Source organism: Pagrus pagrus (assembly GCF_965226575.1).
Source record: "Pagrus pagrus genome assembly, chromosome: 13".
NCBI classification, from domain to species: domain Eukaryota; kingdom Metazoa; phylum Chordata; class Actinopteri; order Spariformes; family Sparidae; genus Pagrus; species Pagrus pagrus.
This window is the reverse complement of record NC_140197.1, coordinates 10093504-10114015: the sequence shown is the minus strand read 5'-3', so window position 1 is coordinate 10114015 and position 20512 is coordinate 10093504. Positions and strand designations below refer to the sequence as shown.

General features: G+C 41.8%; 1 protein-coding gene across 2 annotated transcripts in view; it reads left to right on the top strand.

Annotated features, from left to right (window-relative positions):
- Positions 1-20512, top strand: part of LOC311268206 (myosin-9-like) — a 33517-nt gene that overhangs the window by 3651 nt on the left and 9354 nt on the right. Inside the window, exons 2-18 of one of the 2 annotated variants that reach the window (XM_084371678.1) lie at positions 8890-9221; positions 11110-11266; positions 12485-12512; positions 12652-12745; positions 13440-13460; positions 14844-14936; positions 15050-15113; positions 16386-16484; positions 16617-16760; positions 16863-16958; positions 17099-17370; positions 17501-17674; positions 17820-17993; positions 18138-18252; positions 19385-19572; positions 20225-20346; positions 20435-20504. In XM_084371678.1, the coding sequence (XP_084227804.1) occupies positions 8895-9221; positions 11110-11266; positions 12485-12512; positions 12652-12745; positions 13440-13460; positions 14844-14936; positions 15050-15113; positions 16386-16484; positions 16617-16760; positions 16863-16958; positions 17099-17370; positions 17501-17674; positions 17820-17993; positions 18138-18252; positions 19385-19572; positions 20225-20346; positions 20435-20504 (2238 nt within the window). In that variant the 5' untranslated portion in view covers positions 8890-8894. The remainder of the gene's footprint in view (positions 1-8889; positions 9222-11109; positions 11267-12484; positions 12513-12651; positions 12746-13439; positions 13461-14843; positions 14937-15049; positions 15114-16385; positions 16485-16616; positions 16761-16862; positions 16959-17098; positions 17371-17500; positions 17675-17819; positions 17994-18137; positions 18253-19384; positions 19573-20224; positions 20347-20434; positions 20505-20512) is intronic. The other variant, XM_084371679.1, reaches the window with a different exon arrangement.

The following is a 20512-nucleotide window of genomic DNA, read 5'->3' as shown; positions in this document are numbered from 1 at the left end:
GTATTTCTAATCTTTATCTGTTGTGTGCGTGACCTGAACTGCATCAATAGGCTCAATTATTTCCTTGAACTCAGATTGTCAGGCTAAGAGAAGGGGAAACGCAGGATACAACAGGCTGGAACAGCTCCAAAAAGCTTATTCAGCTATTGTTATTAATTATTCAGCAGCTGTTTTGATAGTCCATTAACTGTTGGTCATTTTGTTCAGCAAAGATGTTAAAAATGTACTGCCTCCAGCTTCTCAAATGTGAATGTTTTCTGGTTGCCTAGTCTTTAAATGATTGTTCATGAAATATCTTTGAGTTTTTGACTGTTGGTTGGGCAAAAACATTATTATTTAGTAAATAAATAATAAATTGTGGATGTTTTTCACAATTTTGTATGTGGCGTTTATGTATTAAGAAATCAATTTTAAAAAGAAAAGATTTAGAAGACTTGATCAACAATAGAAAATCTCATTAATTGCAACCATAGTCTGAGCAAACTCCTTGATTAATATACAATTTGTTCACATGTCTTAAGAGCTGAAAAGGAGGTTGTCAGCTGGACTTAACCAGTTCTTGTTTATTAGTACATTACTCATGTATTTTCTAGTAATAGTTCAACAATAGATTTAGTTGATGATCAGTAGGGCACAAAAGTCTCATGCATATCCTACTTTCCTACACAGTCAGCTGATATTCATTCATGCAGGCAAAACATTCCAGTCTGAGAGGAGACTGTTCAGATTCTCCATTAACCATGGCAGAGCTGATCATGCTACTTCTCAGTATGTTGTTATATGGTTTCTCATAGTCTGCAGTGCACTGCTAGAAAGTCACTTTCAGAAACAGACATAATTTGTGTTTCTTTATTTCATAAAGCAGACTGTATCAAACTCAACAGACTTCAGCTTGCATACAAACTGTTTGTGCCGTCTGTACATTGTGCCATATATCACTAATGCTGGCCTTTAATTCTGTTCTTTCATTTTTTTTCTCTTGGCTGTCTCGTCTATTTTTGTTCCGACCAAACATATTCCTTCTGGTTGACATGAACGGCATAATTAAGTTGCCTCAGTCAGAATGGTTGAACAGACTGGGCACAAGGATATATCTGCACTGCAGTAGTGTCTGCTGTGGGTTTCCTTTCACTGCTGTTTTGTTCTCTTACATTCCCTCATTGTGTCAGTCTTCTCATCAGACCTTTCTTGGTGATCTCTGTTCCCTGTCTGTTTGCCTTCATTTTACCTCCCCTGCCCCCTTTCCTCTTCTTGTGTTTTTTGCCACTACCCCGTCCTTTCCTCATCCTCCCTCTCACAGCACGCACCTGTAAGGTTTCAATAGAGTAGAACAATACCAGGAAATGGTTGTGCTCTGACTTGGACTATTGCTTGTGACTCAGTACATAATACTGCATTCTGTTTTATGGCATAAATGATGAGGTAATGCTGGATCAGAGATTACTGAGCTACTCCAGCCCTCTCTTAGAGTGCCAGTTTAATGATTAGGTGATACTCAGCACTTGGCTGTCCATTTTCCTATGCAACTTCCTTGTAGAAAAGTTTTTTTAAGGTTATTCTAGGTGCCAGTCTTTGTAGTGATGTTCTTAAAAGTCAATGCATGCAATGCATTTGACTCAAAACAGGTTATGCAAATGTCAAGTTAAGCTATGTACTTACTCTAAAGCACAGTTGTATTATTGTACATGTCAACAAATAGATTGTCCATGGCTGGGTGTGTGTGAGCTAGACACCTGGCGTGTCTGACTCCATAGAGAAGTGGTTAGTACTTCAGGCAGTGTGCAACACTTCAAACTCACTTTTGCACCGAGAACTTTGAAATTAGCTACCTTCTGTCTCCCATTGGACATTTTTTAGTCATGTCAGTCTAAGTTTGTATTGCACACCAGTTTTCAGCAGTGACTGCATTGTTTGACAAGATGATTGTTTAAATAAGATAACTTTGTGTTGTCTGTGAGGGACTCGAAGGGAGTGCCCTTACCAGAGATAACAAGTGATAGAGCTGAAACAAGCCACACGATAATCCTTAAGGTTAAATTTGGGAGGGCTGTCTGGTGATAGGATAAAGTGAAGTAGTAATAGCAGCTTTTCTTCACTGGGTCTGTCTGAAATAAAAGACTTGGCTGTGCCAGTGCAGCATTCCACAGAAAAAAGTATTGCTGACGAACTGAAATGTGTATCTTAACTCCCCTCCACATTCTTTCACCGTCAGTTAAAAGGCTTACGTAACCACCTATCTATTTATCTAATGGTCAATACTGCCTGGGTGTTTTCGTAAAAGGGCAAACTGGTGCAGCAACTGCTCTGTTTTGTCAAAGAACCAGTCAATTGTGCATTCACTGTTGTAATCCGATAGCTGTTTGAATGATAGATGTGGAATTTGTTCTATGACCCTGAAATGATGTGCTTATCAGACCAACGCCCTATTTCCACTTATTTGTCCTCCCTGTCATTTAAGTTAATTGTTCAGTGGGTCTAACTTCTTGATACAGTAGGTAGGCCTTAAACGGTCATTATAAAGATTGTCAAACATCGAGCTAAAAACTTGATACTTTCACGGTTTAGTGTCAGTTGAAGCAGTTGTGTCAGCCAGTGATTCCCAAACAAGGGTACTGTGCACCCAAGTGGGTATGTGGAATGGCTGTGGGCTACCTCAGCCACTTTGTATACTAGTATACAAAGAATGTGAGAACGAGGTGGCAAGTTAGCAGGGAAGTTTAAACAGTTGAAATAATAGATAAAACAACGAAAAGTAAAGGATAATTTATTGGAAATTTGAGCTTTTGACACTAGTAGCATGTATGCAAACTTGACCTAAACATCAGGCCTTTTCATGGCTGAAAGTTAAACCAAGGGTTCAAGTTTTTGTTACATACACAAATTTGGCGCACTAAAGAACTATACATGCCATATCTATGTTCTGTAGCTATCATCTACAAGAGCTGCGTCTTTCTTTACTTGCAAACGATTAATTTGTAGGCAGGCAATCTCGAGATTAGTTTGAATTCTGCTGCTCTTTTTTGTTGTGTTGTTTTTCCTAATACCAGTGCTGAGGATAGCTTGCCATTACTTCCTATAATTGGTTTGAAAGTTGGAACCCTCCAAAAAATGTTTTCATAGAAACAAACAGGGCTAAGGTTCTCTTTTATCTGGGCCAGGACCACCTCTTTTTGATGAATCAAGGTCTGGCTCCAGTCTAGAGTTTCACACCTGTAATTTTGTTTTGGATGAAACTGGAAGGTCCAAAGGTCTGGATACAACTAGTTGGGTATAAAAATACCTCATTCGTATAAGATTATTAAAACGTATCCTATTATATTGACTTTTACATAATTAATAGTTAAATAATATCCAGTTTGAGATCAGTTCATGTGTACACATTTGATACTTGACTGGTAGTGTTGGTGAACAGGTACTTAAGTTCTTTATGGGGCTGTGGGAGCACATCAGTAGGTGATTGCTGAGGGCTTTAGTAAGACCTAGTAGGGGCCTCAAGCTGTAAATGGTAGATGGCATTGGCCAGTTTACTGTTGAAAGTGAAATTGGATCGTGGTTGTGGCAGGAATGTGAAAAGTAATGTGGAAAGTGATGTAGATCTGTCATGCAGTGCGGTTATTTTCCAGCAAGGGTTTAATTTACTTCTTGGTCCACCGAGCCACTCAGCATGTGCTCAAGAGAACACCACCTTCCCTCCTCCTTGAAAGACTCGCACTCAACAAGTTCCACAAATGGCAAAATAGTTTTCTCAGTTTGTCATTTCCTCTTTCCTCCCCTCTCATGTCCTTGCCCCACCCTTCCCACTTTCAGAGACAGAGGGTGAAGGGGGGAGAGAGCCGACGTGTGAGCCCATAAGGAATTTTAACTGACTCTGTACCTCTTTAGTCCCGGTTTGGCACCCACTCTCACTTTCGTGAGAGAGCAACCTCGCAGTCGGTAGATCACTGGACTGTGAGGGGGATCAAAGTGGTAAAGCCAAGGAGGGACTGACGCTAGAAATAGACATTGGAGTATTTGTTGGAAAGGGAAATATAAACAGTTGAAGCCGAACAGACAAGAGTGACAAAAGTGTGAAAGAATATCCACAGCATGAACAGGACAGCTGAGGACGAGGAGATTTGGCCCGGCCTAAGCTAGCTGGGATGGAGTTGGAGGGTTATTGACTTGGCTGATGTTCTAATAATATTCCTGTCAATGTGTCGGTCAACACTGCACAGCTGGTTTATAAGTTCCCTTTAGCTGGAGCAGGAGGAGGGTTTGAATGTACATGGTCTTGTCATGCTGTGGTAGAGGCTGTCACGACTCCTGGTTTTTACAGTAACTCCGGGAGAGTCAGTGAGGTGGAAAGGAATGAGAGAAAGTCTGACGGATGGATGGATGGATGGATGGATGGATGGATAGCCTCAGTTTTATAGACCAAGGTTGACCTGCTTTCTAAGCAGGACAAGCGGGACTGAAAAGGACGCTCTGTAGCTCTTCCCTTTTCCTCTCCTCTCCTCCTCCCTCTTCCACCTCTTTCTCAAAGTCGTGGCTGCTGCCTTACTTCCTTTTTGTTACCACATTCTGGTCTCTGTGATGAGGCCGGTTTCTAAAACAGGCCTCCGTTCTCTTCCTTGTGTTATTTATTTTATGGTTCCTCTTCCTTTTTCAAGTAGGCTGTTGCTTTGTCAGGACACTGCTTACTCTGATTTCATTTGGGAATTTTTAGAATATAATCCTGTAATGGTAGCTCAGTCAGGCTTCATAAAGTTCAGGGATTTTTGCCAAGGATTGGTTTCAAGTTAAATGTGTGTTCTTCTGACTGTCACGTATTCAATTAATGAGTAATCCTTGTTGTGAATATCTCAACCAGCTAATCTCATTGTAAATGGGTCTCAACAGAATAGATAGTGAATGCTTTCACAGCTGAGCGATGTTGCAAAGTGACATGCAGTCAGGGAAGCCTTGATTCTTACAGGATTACAAAGGACTTGGCAGGGAAGTGGCAGAAACCTGAGCCAAGTTAGGGGGTGAGATGAGTGTTAATGCACACTGTTTTATCTCAAAGTCAAGTCAACATCCATGTCTTGCTATAACAGTCTCATCTAAAATTGTCTGATGGGAGTTCTTTTTCCCTCCTCTTTTTTTCTACTTTCTATATAGAACAGCTCTTGTCAAACTAGAATAGCTGTTGGAGTAATTTTAGTCTCATGTCACTCTCTGGAGAGGCAGTTTGAAGTGTGTCACTGAGAGTTATCTGTGGCAAGCATGTGAGTGGGATTGAGGCAGACATCAACAGACTTGACTATAATGTCCAAATTGGAGCTGAACTGCTTTGTTGATCATTGGGATATTAATGGGCAACTATTTTGATAATGATGTAGTTTTTTTTTTTAAGCAGAGTTACCAAACTTTTACCAGTTTCAGCTTTTAAAACTTTGAACTGAAGTAGTAAATTGACTATCAAAAACATATTTGAAATCATCTTGAGGGTGACTATTTGGGCATTTTTCACTGTTTTCTGAAATTTTGTAGACTAAACAATGAATCTAAAAAAATATTATTAATTAATTGATAATGAAGATAATTGGTTTGCTAGTCCAACTGAGTCGGCAGCTCACAGAAAAATGTGATCAGGCTGTCTCTGTATTGCAACATATGAGCTCTGCAGTCACTTGTGAATGGTCTTTGTTTACAATTACTGATTACTACTTGAGGAACTGACTTTTTAAAGCAATACATGCTCAAGCTATTTTACCACAGCAACAGATGGTGTCTGTATTTATTAGAAGTGTATGAGATGCTGAATTCATGGTGGCCATCATGTCTCCCTGCATCTTGAGTATAATGGTACAACATGGCAAGCTAAAGCAACAGCCGAGTGTTGGGTGTGTTCAGCCTGTTCCGTTTCACTTCTTGTTTTTGCCAAGCAACAAAGCAACAGGGATTATAATCAGTCATGGCTCATATTAAGCCTTGTGTGGGGCCAACCGATCCAAATGTATTGGAGTGAGTAATGGTCAAGTGAGTTTTAAGGAAGCATGGGAACATACTGACACATACACAAAGGGACTGAGGGTGCTCAGGTCTCTTCGATTTATGCAGCTATGGGTCTGTTTCCAGTGTGAGTTGATGCTGATGTCCCCTGAGTGATGAAACCCCTGAAGGCGCATGTGACCTGCCAATGTGATGGGAATAAGGGGAGGGCAGAAAAGGGAAAGAAAGCAAGAGAATAGGTCTGAGAGAGATGTAAGGGGGGGCATAGAGGACAGAGGACAGAAATTTGTGGAATGCTTTTGCTCGCTGTCTCTCCCTGATAAAGGGTGAGTATGAGAGGAATGCGACCCTGAAAAGACTGGATAAACAGAAGGGAAGGGGAGGGGGCTGTTAGGACTCTGGAGAGGGAGAGGAGGGTGTCTGAAGGCAGAGGAGGAAGCTTGGAGCCAGCTGAGAGGTGTAGCATGACTAATTAGCCCCACGTTCTGTTACGGGATGGGGTCGACTCAGTGCACAAGAGATGAGTTTGGCGGTGGGTTGAGCAGTGATGGACGTCGGCTGTAGGACAGCCTGACAGAGCGTTGATAGAGGATGGAGGGAGGCAGGGGTCATGAGAAGAATGGCTCTCCCTCTGCTTTCTCTCTCTCGGATCAGGGTTAATGTGCTGGAACGGACAGGACCGACATAACCCTGTTAAACTTTTTTTTTTTCTAAAGACTCTCAAGGGTCTGTAACCTTTTTAAGTACAGTTGAGGAATGATGTGCAGTTAATTTGCAAGTTATTGTCTAATGATTCCTTTTATAAACAGAAGCAGAGCTAGGCCAGGCCTATATTGGCCAATATAAACAGATTCTAGATATATTTGATAAAGATATGTATAGTAGGGCAAGTAACTTCCTGGTACCCAATATATCTTAGGTTTTTCAAATGGCCATATATTGGTATCAGCCTCAAAAATCCTGTATTGGTCACGTATTGGTATCAAAATACAAGTAGTAAAAAATCCTCAAAATATATTTAGGAGAGAAAATGTTTTAGCTAAGCTTCTGGATAATGCATGTTCCTTTTTTAAAACTATTATTCTTGCATTAAGTAAGCAAGTATTTTTTGCAGTGTTGTGTGTGAGCAGTGTTTTATAATTTTGAGCGTGAGAACTTGGCACCAGAACCTCGTCCCACTGGATAAAATTCCAATCTAAAACTCCTCTTGGACTAATAAAACACTTCCAGCTAATATTATAATTCAGACATGATGATAAATACTGGACCAGGCTGAACTTGTCCTCTGCTGTGATTTCCCTAGTGTTTGCATATGAGCAACAAAGCATTTGCAGACAAGCCTCCATAGGGCAGCTCTCTGTTGCTGTTGGATGTATGGGAGCATTGAGAGGGGCTAACTACCCTGGTGGTGCTGGGAAAACGGTGTGGTGGTCCTGCTGTGCTGGAATGATAATTGAGATGGTAAAGTCTGGTGCCGTTGTATCAGTGAGAGAACATCATGTTCAGTTAAGTGCCAAGACTCTCTGCCCTCGCTTTCGCTGGGCAGGTTGACTTTCCTGGATACTGGTTATACTTGTATAGTCACTTTCTATATGGGTTAAAACCGCAGCACTCCTTGGCAAGAAGATGTTATTTATGAAATGTCAGAGGTGTAGTAAAGCAAGAGCAGCTTGTGCAAAGCTTGTTGTCTATATGCCTTCACACGGTCATATTTGATATTAAACTTCTGCTCATAGCACTTAATGACAAACATTTGTTTTGGATTACTACAAATTTTATGGGAAGCTACATCTAGTTTGACAATTATCCTCCCACTTAGTTCTGCTCATCACTCCTTGCAACAAAACAATGAGAAACACATTGTTTGAAGACAGTACTCAAAGTGCATAATAACTGCAGTCGTTACTTAAATCGTTTTAAGTGCCTAGCATGTTGACTTTCTTAACAGCTGTTTGCAAATTTGCTACTAACTTATATTTTTTGGTCTGCAAAAGATGTCAATCATTTATTGCCTTTTTCAAGACATGCAAAGGTGCCAGGATGAATTGCCAAGAAACATTAGAGACATCACTAAAATGACAATGCTAGAAACAGTAAACTACTACAAGAACTTGACGACTCAAGTCAAGGCTTGAACTACAAAAAATGTCCTCAAACAAAACTTGCTCCTTATCTTATGTGGCTTTTTTTCTGCTTCAGATGATCTGTAAAATTCACAAAAGGGGCTTTTGTTTCATGATTTGGTCACCAGGTTTGTTCTCTGGAACTATCTGAATGGTAACAACCATAAGTCATGCAGAGATTTAAGATATCTCTATGGAATCATCCATAGGCAACTCCCCTTCACCTCCTTCTTAACAGATTCTCACACCAACCACTAGGAAAGACGACAAGGACATGTTCCCCCACAGGCTTCCCACCAGCAGACAGACGGTTGTGTTTGTAGGACCCCTATAGCCAAACTGGAGGCACCTCTGCTGGGAGATCAGCTTAAATCTCTGTGATCTTAGGCAAAAGTTTCTCCCCTGTCACCTAGATGGTATTATGGATGGACTATTCACAGCAGTTAGCCAAGAAACATGGTTGTGTTTTATGTCAAGCCGACCTAACTGGAGCTGACTCTTCCTGTCGTACATCCCGTCAGCGGTGACCTTTGCATTCCTCAGAGATTGCATGTGAAGAAGGAAGGGTAGCAAAGGTCTGGTCCTGTAAAGGAAGTCTTTTTTACGCAACCCCCTGCCTTTCTTTCTGCCAGATATTATTTAGACGTAATTCTAATTAACTAACTATAATTGATTTCAGTGGGATTAATGTGTATGGGTTTATATTTGCTATGATGTTTGGGTTACTGACCTCAATAGTTTTTTCAGTTTGGCATCACTAACCACAAACAATCTTCTTCTCTCTCTTAAACAGCCACCATGTCCGCCGCAGACAAGTTCCTGTACGTGGACCGCAATCTGGTCAACAACCCATTGGCACAGGCTGACTGGGCAACCAAGAAGCTGGTATGGGTACCCTCAGAGCGCCTGGGCTTCGAGGCCGGCTCCGTGAAGGAGGAGCGCGGCGACGAATGTGTGGTCGAGCTGGCAGACTCTGGGAAGAAGATCAGGGTGAACAAGGATGACATCCAGAAGATGAACCCGCCCAAGTTCAGCAAGGTCGAGGACATGGCTGAGCTCACCTGCCTGAACGAGGCCTCTGTGCTGCACAACCTGAAGGAGAGATACTACTCTGGTCTCATATATGTGAGTATGATGCAGTCACAGATGTAATGTACCTTTCATCATGCTGAAATTTAATGGGCCTAATTTTAGTTTCATTCACGGTTATGGTTTCAGTAAGGGATGTTTATTTGAGTCTTTATTGAAATTTTAAATATAAAATGGATCTGTCACACTTTCTGGCATTGTGTTGCTTCTGTTTTATTGGTGTGCTTGTCCTCCAAACAATTTTCAGGAAAACATGGTCCAGTTGGCAAGATTAAGGCTTTTTTCTTTTCAATTGTTTTAAAATCCCCACTGGCTTATAGAAAACAATCTGCCATGGCCAGTCTCCAAACCAATTTATCTCCCTGTCCAACCCTCTAATTATCTCATCAAGCCCCATTGTTTTAGTCAACCCATTGTGTGCAAATTGTCACTGCAAAGAAAGTGAACATAGTCCCAAACTAGTACTCATGGTATGCAAGTTGTCTTTTTCTACACTCTCTTCCCCTCGGTCTCTCCAGTCTTGTTTGCTCTCTGTTCTCTCTGTGTTTGGAGTTATCTTGTAAACAGGACGCTCCAGGGAACAATGCAGTCCAGAGTGTGAGAGATGTGAAGAAAGGGAGTTGGGAGATGGAGGGAGGGAGGGAGGGAGGGAGGGAGGGAGGGGAGTCCAGTTTTTGCACAGATGGACATGGAATGTAAATCGTGCTGTAACTGCTATTACTGCGGCCATAATTAATGTTATTTATCCCCATGTGCTGGGCTGGGAGTGATTTGGTGTCTTTGACTCTGTGGTGTGACCGGGTCACATCAACAGAGTGGAACCGCTCCCTCCAGGGATCCAGGCTACGGTTGGTTAGAGTGCCTCCAGGTCTCTGTAGTCATTATGTTGACCCTGTCTCAAAGGAGAGCTGGTGTACAACAGAGGGAGATATGCCCAGTACAGAGATGTTGGAGGGCAGCACAGGAATGCAGCACAGAGAAAAGTCAGAAGTTACGGTTGAAGGAGAACTGAGTCCAGATACACAAAGTGATTTAGTAGAGCTTATAGAAAAGAATGCAGAAGGATTTTAATGTTGGCCTCAAAGCAGACAAGATAATTCTCCCATGTAGATCTGAGATATGACTCAGTTGAGCTGTCAAGTAGCTGTAGTTTTACATTGCCAAGGTCAATCATCAGCTTAAACTTGCAGCAGGGCGGGGTTCAGATTACATAATATAGGAGGGTAACAAATGAAAGTTCCTGAGAAACATCCAGCTCAGTGTTGATGGGGGATGGGAAAGCCTTAATCAAATGAATTTGTGCCGAGTACAACTTCATTATTTTATAAAGAAGCTAATTTTAAGAGGAAACTATTGCACATTAGTATATGAAATGACCAGTACCCAAGTCCATGATCCTAATTCTGCTCTGCACATTGAATGGGGACAAACAAATCACCTTATGTAGGGGTGGGCTATCTGATGATTTTAGATTGTGCTAGATCTACTTTTCTGGCAAATTGTGGACAGAATCGTATCGTCCTCTTACTTCCGTTTCCAAACGTACCATAACTTCATTAACAGGCAGATCTGCACTACAGGAAATAACCAATGTTGATGTAGCCAACTAGATTACTATGCTGATAAGGCAAATTTCTTTATATGGCTCTTCCTTGGGTGACATATTGTAAATAACGAAATGTGAGTTATAGCCAGCAACAAAGCAATTGATAGATTATATCCTATACAGCGGTTGAGACCAATGATTATTATTATTTTTTGGTCTGATTGCCCACCCCTTATGTCCAGTCTCTGGGATTTGGCCTAAAATCATTTAATCCATCCCTTTTCAACCCAAAACCCTCCTCCTCGACTGGTACCTTCACTTCTTCTCGTTCCATGTTCAAATTTAGCTTGTTTTAAATACCACCTATCTGTCCTGCAGACATACTCTGGTCTCTTCTGTGTCGTCATAAACCCCTACAAGAACCTGCCCATCTACTCAGAGGAGATTGTTGACATGTACAAGGGCAAGAAGAGGCATGAAATGCCGCCTCACATCTACGCCATCACTGACACATCGTACAGAAGCATGATGCAGGGTAAGTCGCTGACTATGCCGTAAAACTAAAACTGTTACTGCTGCATGAGAACATTAGAAGGAAATAAGAAAGTGAAATCCACAGTTTGCTGGCCCACATGATGAAGTTTTTTCATTGCCAGAGTTATTTTAGCATTCCCAAGCTTGTAACATGGGTCCCTTAAGAATCTATTGTCAATGAAGCTACTGTGCTCGAGTGGTGCCACACAGAGCTATAAAGTATAAGGCTCCTAAGAGACTAGGTTGTACTCATACATACAGTAATGCTGGAAGTTTATTTGTATCATTACGCTCTGTAAAAATATAAATGAGGTGCACGAGAGACGCTTGTATACAGAGTTTGGGCCTTCAAGTAGAACACAGTTGGGACCAATTGCTGCAGAATAATGGTTTTGTTGCCAGCAGAGCATTTCATATAAGTAACTTTCCCCACTGGTCTCAGAAAATACCGGACGCTCTCAATTCTAGCTCAGAAGGGTTTGTTTTTTTTAAATGGGGCATGTGTGTCTTGTATACAATTTATTTGTCACATTCTTTGGAAGGATATTCAGGACATGTGTAGAACAATCTGCAATAGACTTGTTTTGTTAAGCTCAAATTTCTTAATTATTCTTGAGACTGATGCAGCTCAATTAATTTTTAAGAATCTAGTTTCCAGTGACTGTCAGAAAAACATCCTTTTAAGGGCTCTTCTTCCTTTGCTAATGCAGATTTCCTGTGTTTGGCAAACGTCACCTTGCCTTTTTTCAGGCTTTTACCCTTGCCACACTACATAAATATGCGGTGTTTTTTGAACATTACGAGCACCTACTTGGTATTTCCTGCTTGGCTATTGTATTGTAATGTGTTTCTTTAGCCCACCTCCTGTATGTTCTCTTGGGTTGGAAATCCAGCTCACTTTTTTCTTCATGTGCTGAGCTGTGGTGTCTGTCATGCACACCACTCAAACAACTCCCCCTGTCCCATTGGTACTCTTTTTCTCCATGTTTGGCTATAGCAAAGTGTTCAGACAACATTGAGGGAGGCGATGGGTGATTAGCCAGTTAGTCAGCAACCCACAGCAGCACCTCATTCCCGTCACAGGAAGCCGGATATTGACTTCCTGTCTGTGGCCAATGTTCTTCCTGTATGCACTATGATGATAACATATGCTCATTTAGAATATGGAGCATTGTGGTTCTGCAGAGGTACTGTAACTTTTGCATGTCTTCTCTTGCAGATCGTGAAGACCAGTCCATTCTTTGCACGTGAGTTACAAATCCACATAGACATCACATAACACACTAGACTAGCAATTAACATTAATTGGATTATTTTTATTTTGTCATACTCTCTATTTAGACAGTCTATCTCTAAACTCTTTATATTTTTCTCTGTTTGTCTCAGAGGAGAGTCTGGTGCTGGTAAGACAGAGAACACCAAGAAAGTGATCCAGTATCTGGCTCATGTGGCCTCCTCTCACAAGACCAAGAAAGATCAGGTCAGTCCTGCCCCTCATCCACACAGTTCATCCTTCAAACCTTTCTCCCAATACTCTTCTACATCCTCAAAGTCATTCACTGTATCTTCTGACTTCATCCCTCCATCTCTCACTTCAACTCCTGCTGTTAATTCATTTTCAAGTGAGACACAGTACCTTCATTCCTCCAGTGCTTTTGTCCTACAGGAGCGACACATCCCTTCCCTCTTTGCACACTCGATCAACTACTTTTTTATTTTGACTGTGATCATATTCATGACTATTAATCATCATCATCACATTGTTGTATTCAAGCTGCTTTTTTCTGCAGTAGACAAGTTCCTCTGTGGTACAGCTGCCACAGAAAAGAGCTGCCACCAAAGGAAAAGGGGTGGCAGTCAAGATAACGGCCCTACAGGCACAGAAACACAGTACTGTAGATTTAAAGGATTCTGGCACTGACAATTTATATAGACCAGAGGCCTTACTTCATCTGTGATGTATTTGGATTTGCTGATTTTACTGCATGTCCTCATGAGAAATAAAACTCAGTCTATCATCTAGCAGTCAAGCATTACGTCAGACTCTGCTGGAAAACCTGCACTACTGTTATCTCGTCTGCCAGCTCTATGATAGATGTGACGGTGGGGTTTGATGAAAACCACATCTATCATCCCTTTTTGAGGTTGTTGTATTTCTCTCTTCCCATCAACAGAACAGCTCGATCCTGTCACATGTGAGTTAACTCCCTCCCTCCATGCACTCTTCCTCCCCCACCTGCTTCTGTCATCACCTTCCTCGTCCACCCTCACCCCCTCATCCCCCCTCCCTTTCCCCTCGCTGGAGCGCACTGTTGCGGGAGTCACTTTGTATTAAGGGCAGAGGTGACATGTCTTGCCAGCCAATAGGAAGTGTGGAGGAAGTTTGTTTGCAGATCAGTGGCAGCCGTATGTGTTCCTGTGAAAAATTCAGCCAGACAATGGTAGGATAAGAGGGAGGGGTCTTTGCTGGAAAAACACAGCACTGTTTGGTCTGATAGATCTATTTATATATTTGTCTGGTTGAATTTTTCATAATTTGTATCGCTACTCTGTGCGTGCACCCGAGTCTTAAGTTTCTGCTTTTTTTTTTTCTGCATTAAAATTTTGCTTGGCCAGTCAATTTGTAATTGCAGACATAATTCAATACGCTCCAGACAGACGCATTAAAATCTCCTGTATAGTAAATGTCATATAATTATGTAATTGTTTTTTTGACAGTATTTTATTAAGAGGTTCTGTGAAAGAATAGTAGTCCAGTCAGCGAGCCCACACTGTTGCTCAGAAATCCGCTCATAGGCTTCTAACAAACATTTGTACAGTATAATGTCATTGTTTGATTTAATTCTCTGCCCACTCCAACGTGTTACTTCTACTATATTTATTAATCAATGGAGCGGTAGCTTTTGGATTTTAGCTGATGTCGTCCTATGTTTTTGCTTGATGGATATGAGTGATCGTCAGCCAAATGGGTAAAAGAATAGGCCACATGGTGTGTGTACTGTGTAAGTGCAGAAACTTCACTGAAGGCCAGAACAGGTTGAAATTTAGTTATATTGAAGCTGAGATGACTGTTTGTTTCTTTTTGTGCTCTGGATTCACTGTATAATTCTTCTCTGGGTAACAGGTGATGGGTTACTGATGAGGGTCACAGGGTCTCTGGGTGTTTGCATATTCGGGCACTAACATTACATAATGTGTGGGGGAAAAGCTTGATTTGTGTGTTTGTGTGTACTGCTGGTGCGTGTTTATGGTATCCCTCCTATTTTTAATCGCTTTTTGTTTCAATGTTTTGTACACTCCATGTTCTCTTCTCCTCAGACGTAAGTATACCATGGGTAAATTAAAACTGATGAACCACTATGTCAGCATATTTATTAAAAAAGAAGCTAACTAATATGTTTCTTACAATGAAGTCAATGAATAGCAGAACATGATAAGATGTTCTCATGATCCATCACAGTGAATTACTCTCCAGCAATTAAGGTTTTGTTAGATCTGAATCCATGGCTGAGAGCTATCTGGATTTAATGGAAAGTGTACTTTATATGTTGCCTTGCTGTTCTCTTCATTTCCACCAGGGAGAGCTGGAGAAGCAGCTGCTGCAGGCTAACCCCATCCTAGAAGCCTTCGGAAATGCCAAGACGGTCAAAAACGACAACTCTTCCAGATTTGTAAGACTTGGTGCTACATCTTCTGATTCAGATGTCTTATTACCAGCCTGTTTTCCAACTGGAATGTGGCACATACCTTTTTCTTAAAAACTGTTTTTTATTTCCCCCTTTAGGGAAAATTCATCAGGATCAACTTCGACGTCAATGGTTACATCGTTGGTGCCAATATCGAAACTTGTATCCTTCACACTGTCTTTGCTTCTCTTTTGATTTGTAGTAAGGGTGCTCCGATCAGGATTTTTGGGGCCAATCAGTGGAAGCAGTTTTGGCTGATACCAATCATGTTTTTTCACTTTGTCATCTATAGCTGTTAGTTATTAGTGACATAGTAAAATCATCATTAAAATGTTGAGGAAGTGATTATATTTAATTGATATTGACTCAAAGAAATGGGTTCAAAACGAAATGAAAAGTTATCTCTAAACTGTAAAAAAAAAAAAAACTGAATTTAAAAAATGAAATGGGACACAGAATTTAGGAAAGATTCCAGTCTTGGCACTGAGGTCTTTGTGCCCTGAAGCCACTACTCCACCACCTGGTCCCTGCTTGTACTTGGTTCCCTGAGTGCAGTTTGTAGGTGAAAGTACTTTGAGTTTGGATTTACAGACACTAGAAAGGTACTTCAGTAAATTTATTTTCTGTGACTTCTTGTGTTGTCACATTTAACTGCAGTTCAGTTTAACTCTTCATGTTCCTCTGAGCAGTTCTGCTGTGTTTAGCACCACTGCATTTGCTATTAGCGCTCATACTGAAAGTGGATGCTCCAAAAGAACTTGAGCCTGCTCATACATAACGCAGGCTCAAAACAACCAGCGTTACGCTGTCCCCCCCACTCGGGATGACAAATATGTAAACAGACAATCCCAAATGATAAATTAAACTGACTACTTCTAACTACCCTGATTATAGCGGCGCACGTCTTCTCATGCTGTTACCATAGTGATCTCTCTCCACAGTGCTGTGTCAGCAGTAGGCTAGTTACACACTGGCTGGCCTCTCAGTGTGACTCCTTATGTTACGAGAATTGTTCACAGTACTGGTCCATCTATTCCCTCAGTCACAAAGAGCTGGCTGACACGGTCCTCACGAATATATTGCACTGGTTAAACCAAGAGGGCATTGAAAATCTGTAGTGATAGTGGCAGGAGGATAGCTAGTGAACTGCTAGCACCCAGTGAGCAGCAGAGTGCTGTATAGTGTGAGTGTGTGTGTGTGACATTTTAGCAGTGAAAAGAAGAAACCCTCTCGTATGTTTATCTGATCGGGCTCTATAGAGACCACAGATAAAACTTTTTACAATGCATATCTGCCGATAACGATTGGCGCTCGATCAATCGTAGCACCCTTAATTTGAAGACATTTCAAGGAATTTGGCAGTGTCTCACTACAAACGAGTGTATATATTCATGATAGTATCAGAAAACTTGTCCTTAACAGATTGATGACTAGACCTGTTGGAGAAATCCCGTGCCATTCGGCAGGCCAAAGATGAGAGGACCTTTCATGTCTTCTACTACATGCTCACAGGAGCTGGGGATAAACTGCGCAGTAAGCAACATATTACAAAACACTCTGTTTAAGGACAGACTGAATATTAATGATCATTTGTATTTTATTCTGAAGTCTTACAGAGATGCTTCCTGTGAAGATTTGTAACTCCTGATTTCTCTTTTCTCTCAGATGAACTCCTCCTTGAAAATTACAACAACTACCGCTTCCTTTCCAACGGGAATGTCACAATTCCTGGGCAGCAGGACAAGGACCTCTTTACAGAGACCTTGGAAGCCATGAAGATCATGAGTATCCCAGAGGATGAGCAGATTGGTAAAACGGAAAATTACTTTAAAACATCTTTGCCTTTGCTTACTTTCTAGTGCCAGTGCCACATTGACCATGTTTATCTTCCGGTTTGTTCTTTTTGTGCAGGCATGTTGAAGGTGGTGTCCTCTGTGCTACAGCTAGGGAACATGAACTTCAAGAAGGAGCGCCACACAGACCAGGCCTCCATGCCTGACAACACCGGTAAGTCAGACCCTTCACAAGTCGTTGATGATCCTTCAGTTATATCTCAAGTATCATTGATATCCTTCTCCCCTCTTTGACTAACAACTTGACAAATTCCTGTGTTGCTTACTTACTTTGTCCTATCTCCTTTGCAACAGCTGCCCAGAAGGTGTGCCACCTTATGGGCATGAATGTCACAGAGTTCACCAGGGCTATCCTGTCGCCCAGGATCAAAGTGGGCAGAGACTACGTCCAGAAGGCCCAGACCCAGGAGCAGGCAGAGTTTGCTGTGGAGGCCCTGGCAAAGGCCACATATGAAAGGATGTTCCGTTGGCTCGTCATGAGGATCAACAAAGCTCTGGACAAGACCAAGAGACAGGGAGCCTCCTTCATCGGCATCCTAGATATCGCTGGCTTTGAGATCTTTGAGGTAAATAAGATCAGAAAAGTAGTATGTACATACAAATACGTATTAAAAAGCATTTAAAATCTCTTCCATGTTTTTATTTCTGCTGTTGATCAACAGTGTTCTTCACCATTTTTTCTCTTGTTTCCCCCAGCTGAACTCATTTGAGCAGCTGTGTATCAATTACACCAATGAGAAGCTGCAGCAGCTCTTCAACCACACCATGTTCATCCTGGAGCAGGAAGAGTACCAAAGGGAGGGTATCGAGTGGAGCTTCATTGACTTCGGCCTGGATCTGCAGCCCTGCATCGAACTCATTGAGAAACCTGTGAGTTTGAAAATCTTACTCACCTGTTAATTTCTCTGCATTACCGAACATTAAGTGTTATTTTTGGACTTGAACTTGTTCTTCCACTACTGCAGAGCTGTAGTATTTCATGCACTGAGACTTGCACTCTCCTTTCTGTGTGCAGGCCAGTCCCCCTGGTATCCTGGCTCTGCTGGATGAGGAGTGTTGGTTCCCCAAAGCAACAGACAAGAGCTTTGTGGAGAAGGTGCTCCAGGAGCAGGGCACTCACCCAAAGTTCTTCAAGCCTAAAAAACTGAAGGATGAAGCAGACTTCTGTATCATCCATTATGCTGGCAAGGTAAAAATGCCGAGTTCATTATGATGCAATGTCTTTGAAGCATTTCTGATGCCTGTTTGTGTAGCTCTCCTCTTCATAATAATTTCCTACAGGTACGAGTCTAAGAAAGTTACTTAACGCTGCCTGCCTGATGTTTCTTCTCAGGTGGACTACAAGGCTGACGAGTGGCTGATGAAGAACATGGACCCCTTGAATGACAACGTGGCAACACTGCTCAACCTGTCCACTGACAAGTTTGTCTCTGAGCTGTGGAAGGATGGTGAGTTGAGGCAGATGTTAACTTTGTTGTGTTAACCCAGGAATCACTGCTGCTTCTCCAGTGGCGGTGCTTTAAGTTCGAATATATTTCATGTTGGCTTTCCTGTTCCTTTTTTACGTTTCATAGTTCTTTCTTTCTCTTTTACTGTCTGGTGTGTGGACCTTTGTTTTTACCTTCTCAAAACCCAATTGTTGTTTCCATCCATTTCTTCCTCTGTATGGCCCCTTTTTCTCTGTCTTATTTTTTCTTTCACTGGGTCTCAGAGGTACAGAATTGTCAGAGAGCCTATTTTTATCAGCGTTTTCCTATTCTTCACTCAGACTCAGGTGAACAGGTTTCTTTTTTCATTTAGCCTTTCCCTGTCATTCCTACCATCTGTCCACACATTATTTTCACCATGAAACCTCTTTGCTGTCCATCAATTTCTCCTAATGTTCCAACTTGTGTTTAAACTTTCCAAAGATAAGGATTTTGTCACTTGTATCTATGTCTAAGCAGCTGTTTGTGCAGTAACACAATCTCCTGGGTGTCTTACCACTTGATGCTCTGTCATTGAACTCTCCTTTCTTTCCCTCTGTGTAATAGTGTTGTTTGGGGACTCCTGGTGTTGGTCATGGGTACTGCAGCAATGGGTATATACTGCATGGGTTTGGTTTGGTTTTTTTATCACCACAGAAATACATGCCCACTGCAACTGCCAAAGTTTGTCACTTTCCTGACACACATATTTAATTGAACCTACACACATAGTTTCCACTCAGAACGACAGACTGGCAGTGCTAATAGACTCTACTCACTGCATAGATTTTTTTATTTTTCATAATGGTGTGTAATCTCTCCACGCTTCACTGGCTTTTTGTGACTCCACTCCGTCATCCTACCGACTCCTGTTTCCCTCCCCATTCACTTGGTGTTTGTGTGGTGTTTCACTGGTCCTGGTTGTATGAATTGCCTCTACCCTCTCCTGGTGTGTAATAACCACGAGGAAGTGGAGAGACAATGGTCATATTCATTACTCCTTGTGACATGCATTTGGATTGAGTTTACCTGGTTGAATTTTCAAATTATAAAATGAAAACCCGCTGGCTTCGTACCTAATGTCTCTCTTCTCTATTTTTCTCACTTCTTTCAGTGGACCGCATTGTGGGTCTGGACAAGGTGTCTGGCATGTCCGAGATGCCCGGTGCCTTTAAGACCCGCAAGGGCATGTTCCGCACCGTGGGCCAGCTGTACAAGGAGCAGCTGTCCAAGCTCATGGCCACTTTGAGGAACACAAACCCTAACTTTGTTCGCTGTATCATCCCCAACCATGAGAAAAAGGTATTGGAGAAATTATCCATTAGCCTTTCCACTGCAGGAATTTTCCCACCAGACCAAAATCCTTTTTGAGGAGCTAAACCCGTGTGTTTGCACTGAAAGACCTAGGGACAAAATTTAGTTTCTTTATGATAGTTTGGGGAATTAAATGGTTCCTTCTGCCCGTTGTTGTCTGCATTTCTACCACAGTTTAAAGACTTAGCAAGATTAGGTATATCAGTCCGCTGACATGAAAAATCGTCTGTTTTTAAAAGTAGTTTTTTTGCATGTGACTGTACAACAACAATTGGCCTTGGTCCATCTGCTTACTTTTGTAACTCCATGTCAATGTGCCAAAGCACAATCAACAAAAAACAAACTGGTTTGCAGCTGCAGACTTTTAAAAATATTGGCTGAAATAAAATGCTGTGAGTACTTAACCAATCAGAAATGTGCATTGCTGAAAGCCACACCTCTTTAGAAAGTACTACCACATGAGCAGGGACTGTTTGGGTGATCAAATAATGTCCCCAGAAACCTGCGGTGGAAGTTTACAGAGTTCCTCAAAGGTTCCCTGTTTCTGGGGAAGGTTCTTGCAGCTCTGGTTCTGAAGATCATAGAATGTTTTGGTCTTTGTCTTTTTTGCCACAATGATCAGTAAACGTTCCCCTTTTAGGCTGGTAAACTGGACCCCCACCTGGTTCTGGATCAGCTGAGGTGCAATGGTGTCTTGGAGGGGATCCGTATCTGCAGACAGGGCTTCCCCAATCGCATCGTCTTCCAGGAGTTCAGACAGAGGTAACAGAATAACATTTTTCCCACTACATCTTGCTCTGTCTGGTTTGTTTCAGAAAAAATAAAATCCTATCAAATATCCCTCTTCAAGGTACGAAATCCTCACTCCCAACGCCATCCCCAAGGGCTTCATGGATGGAAAGCAGGCCTGTGTGCTCATGGTAAGCTT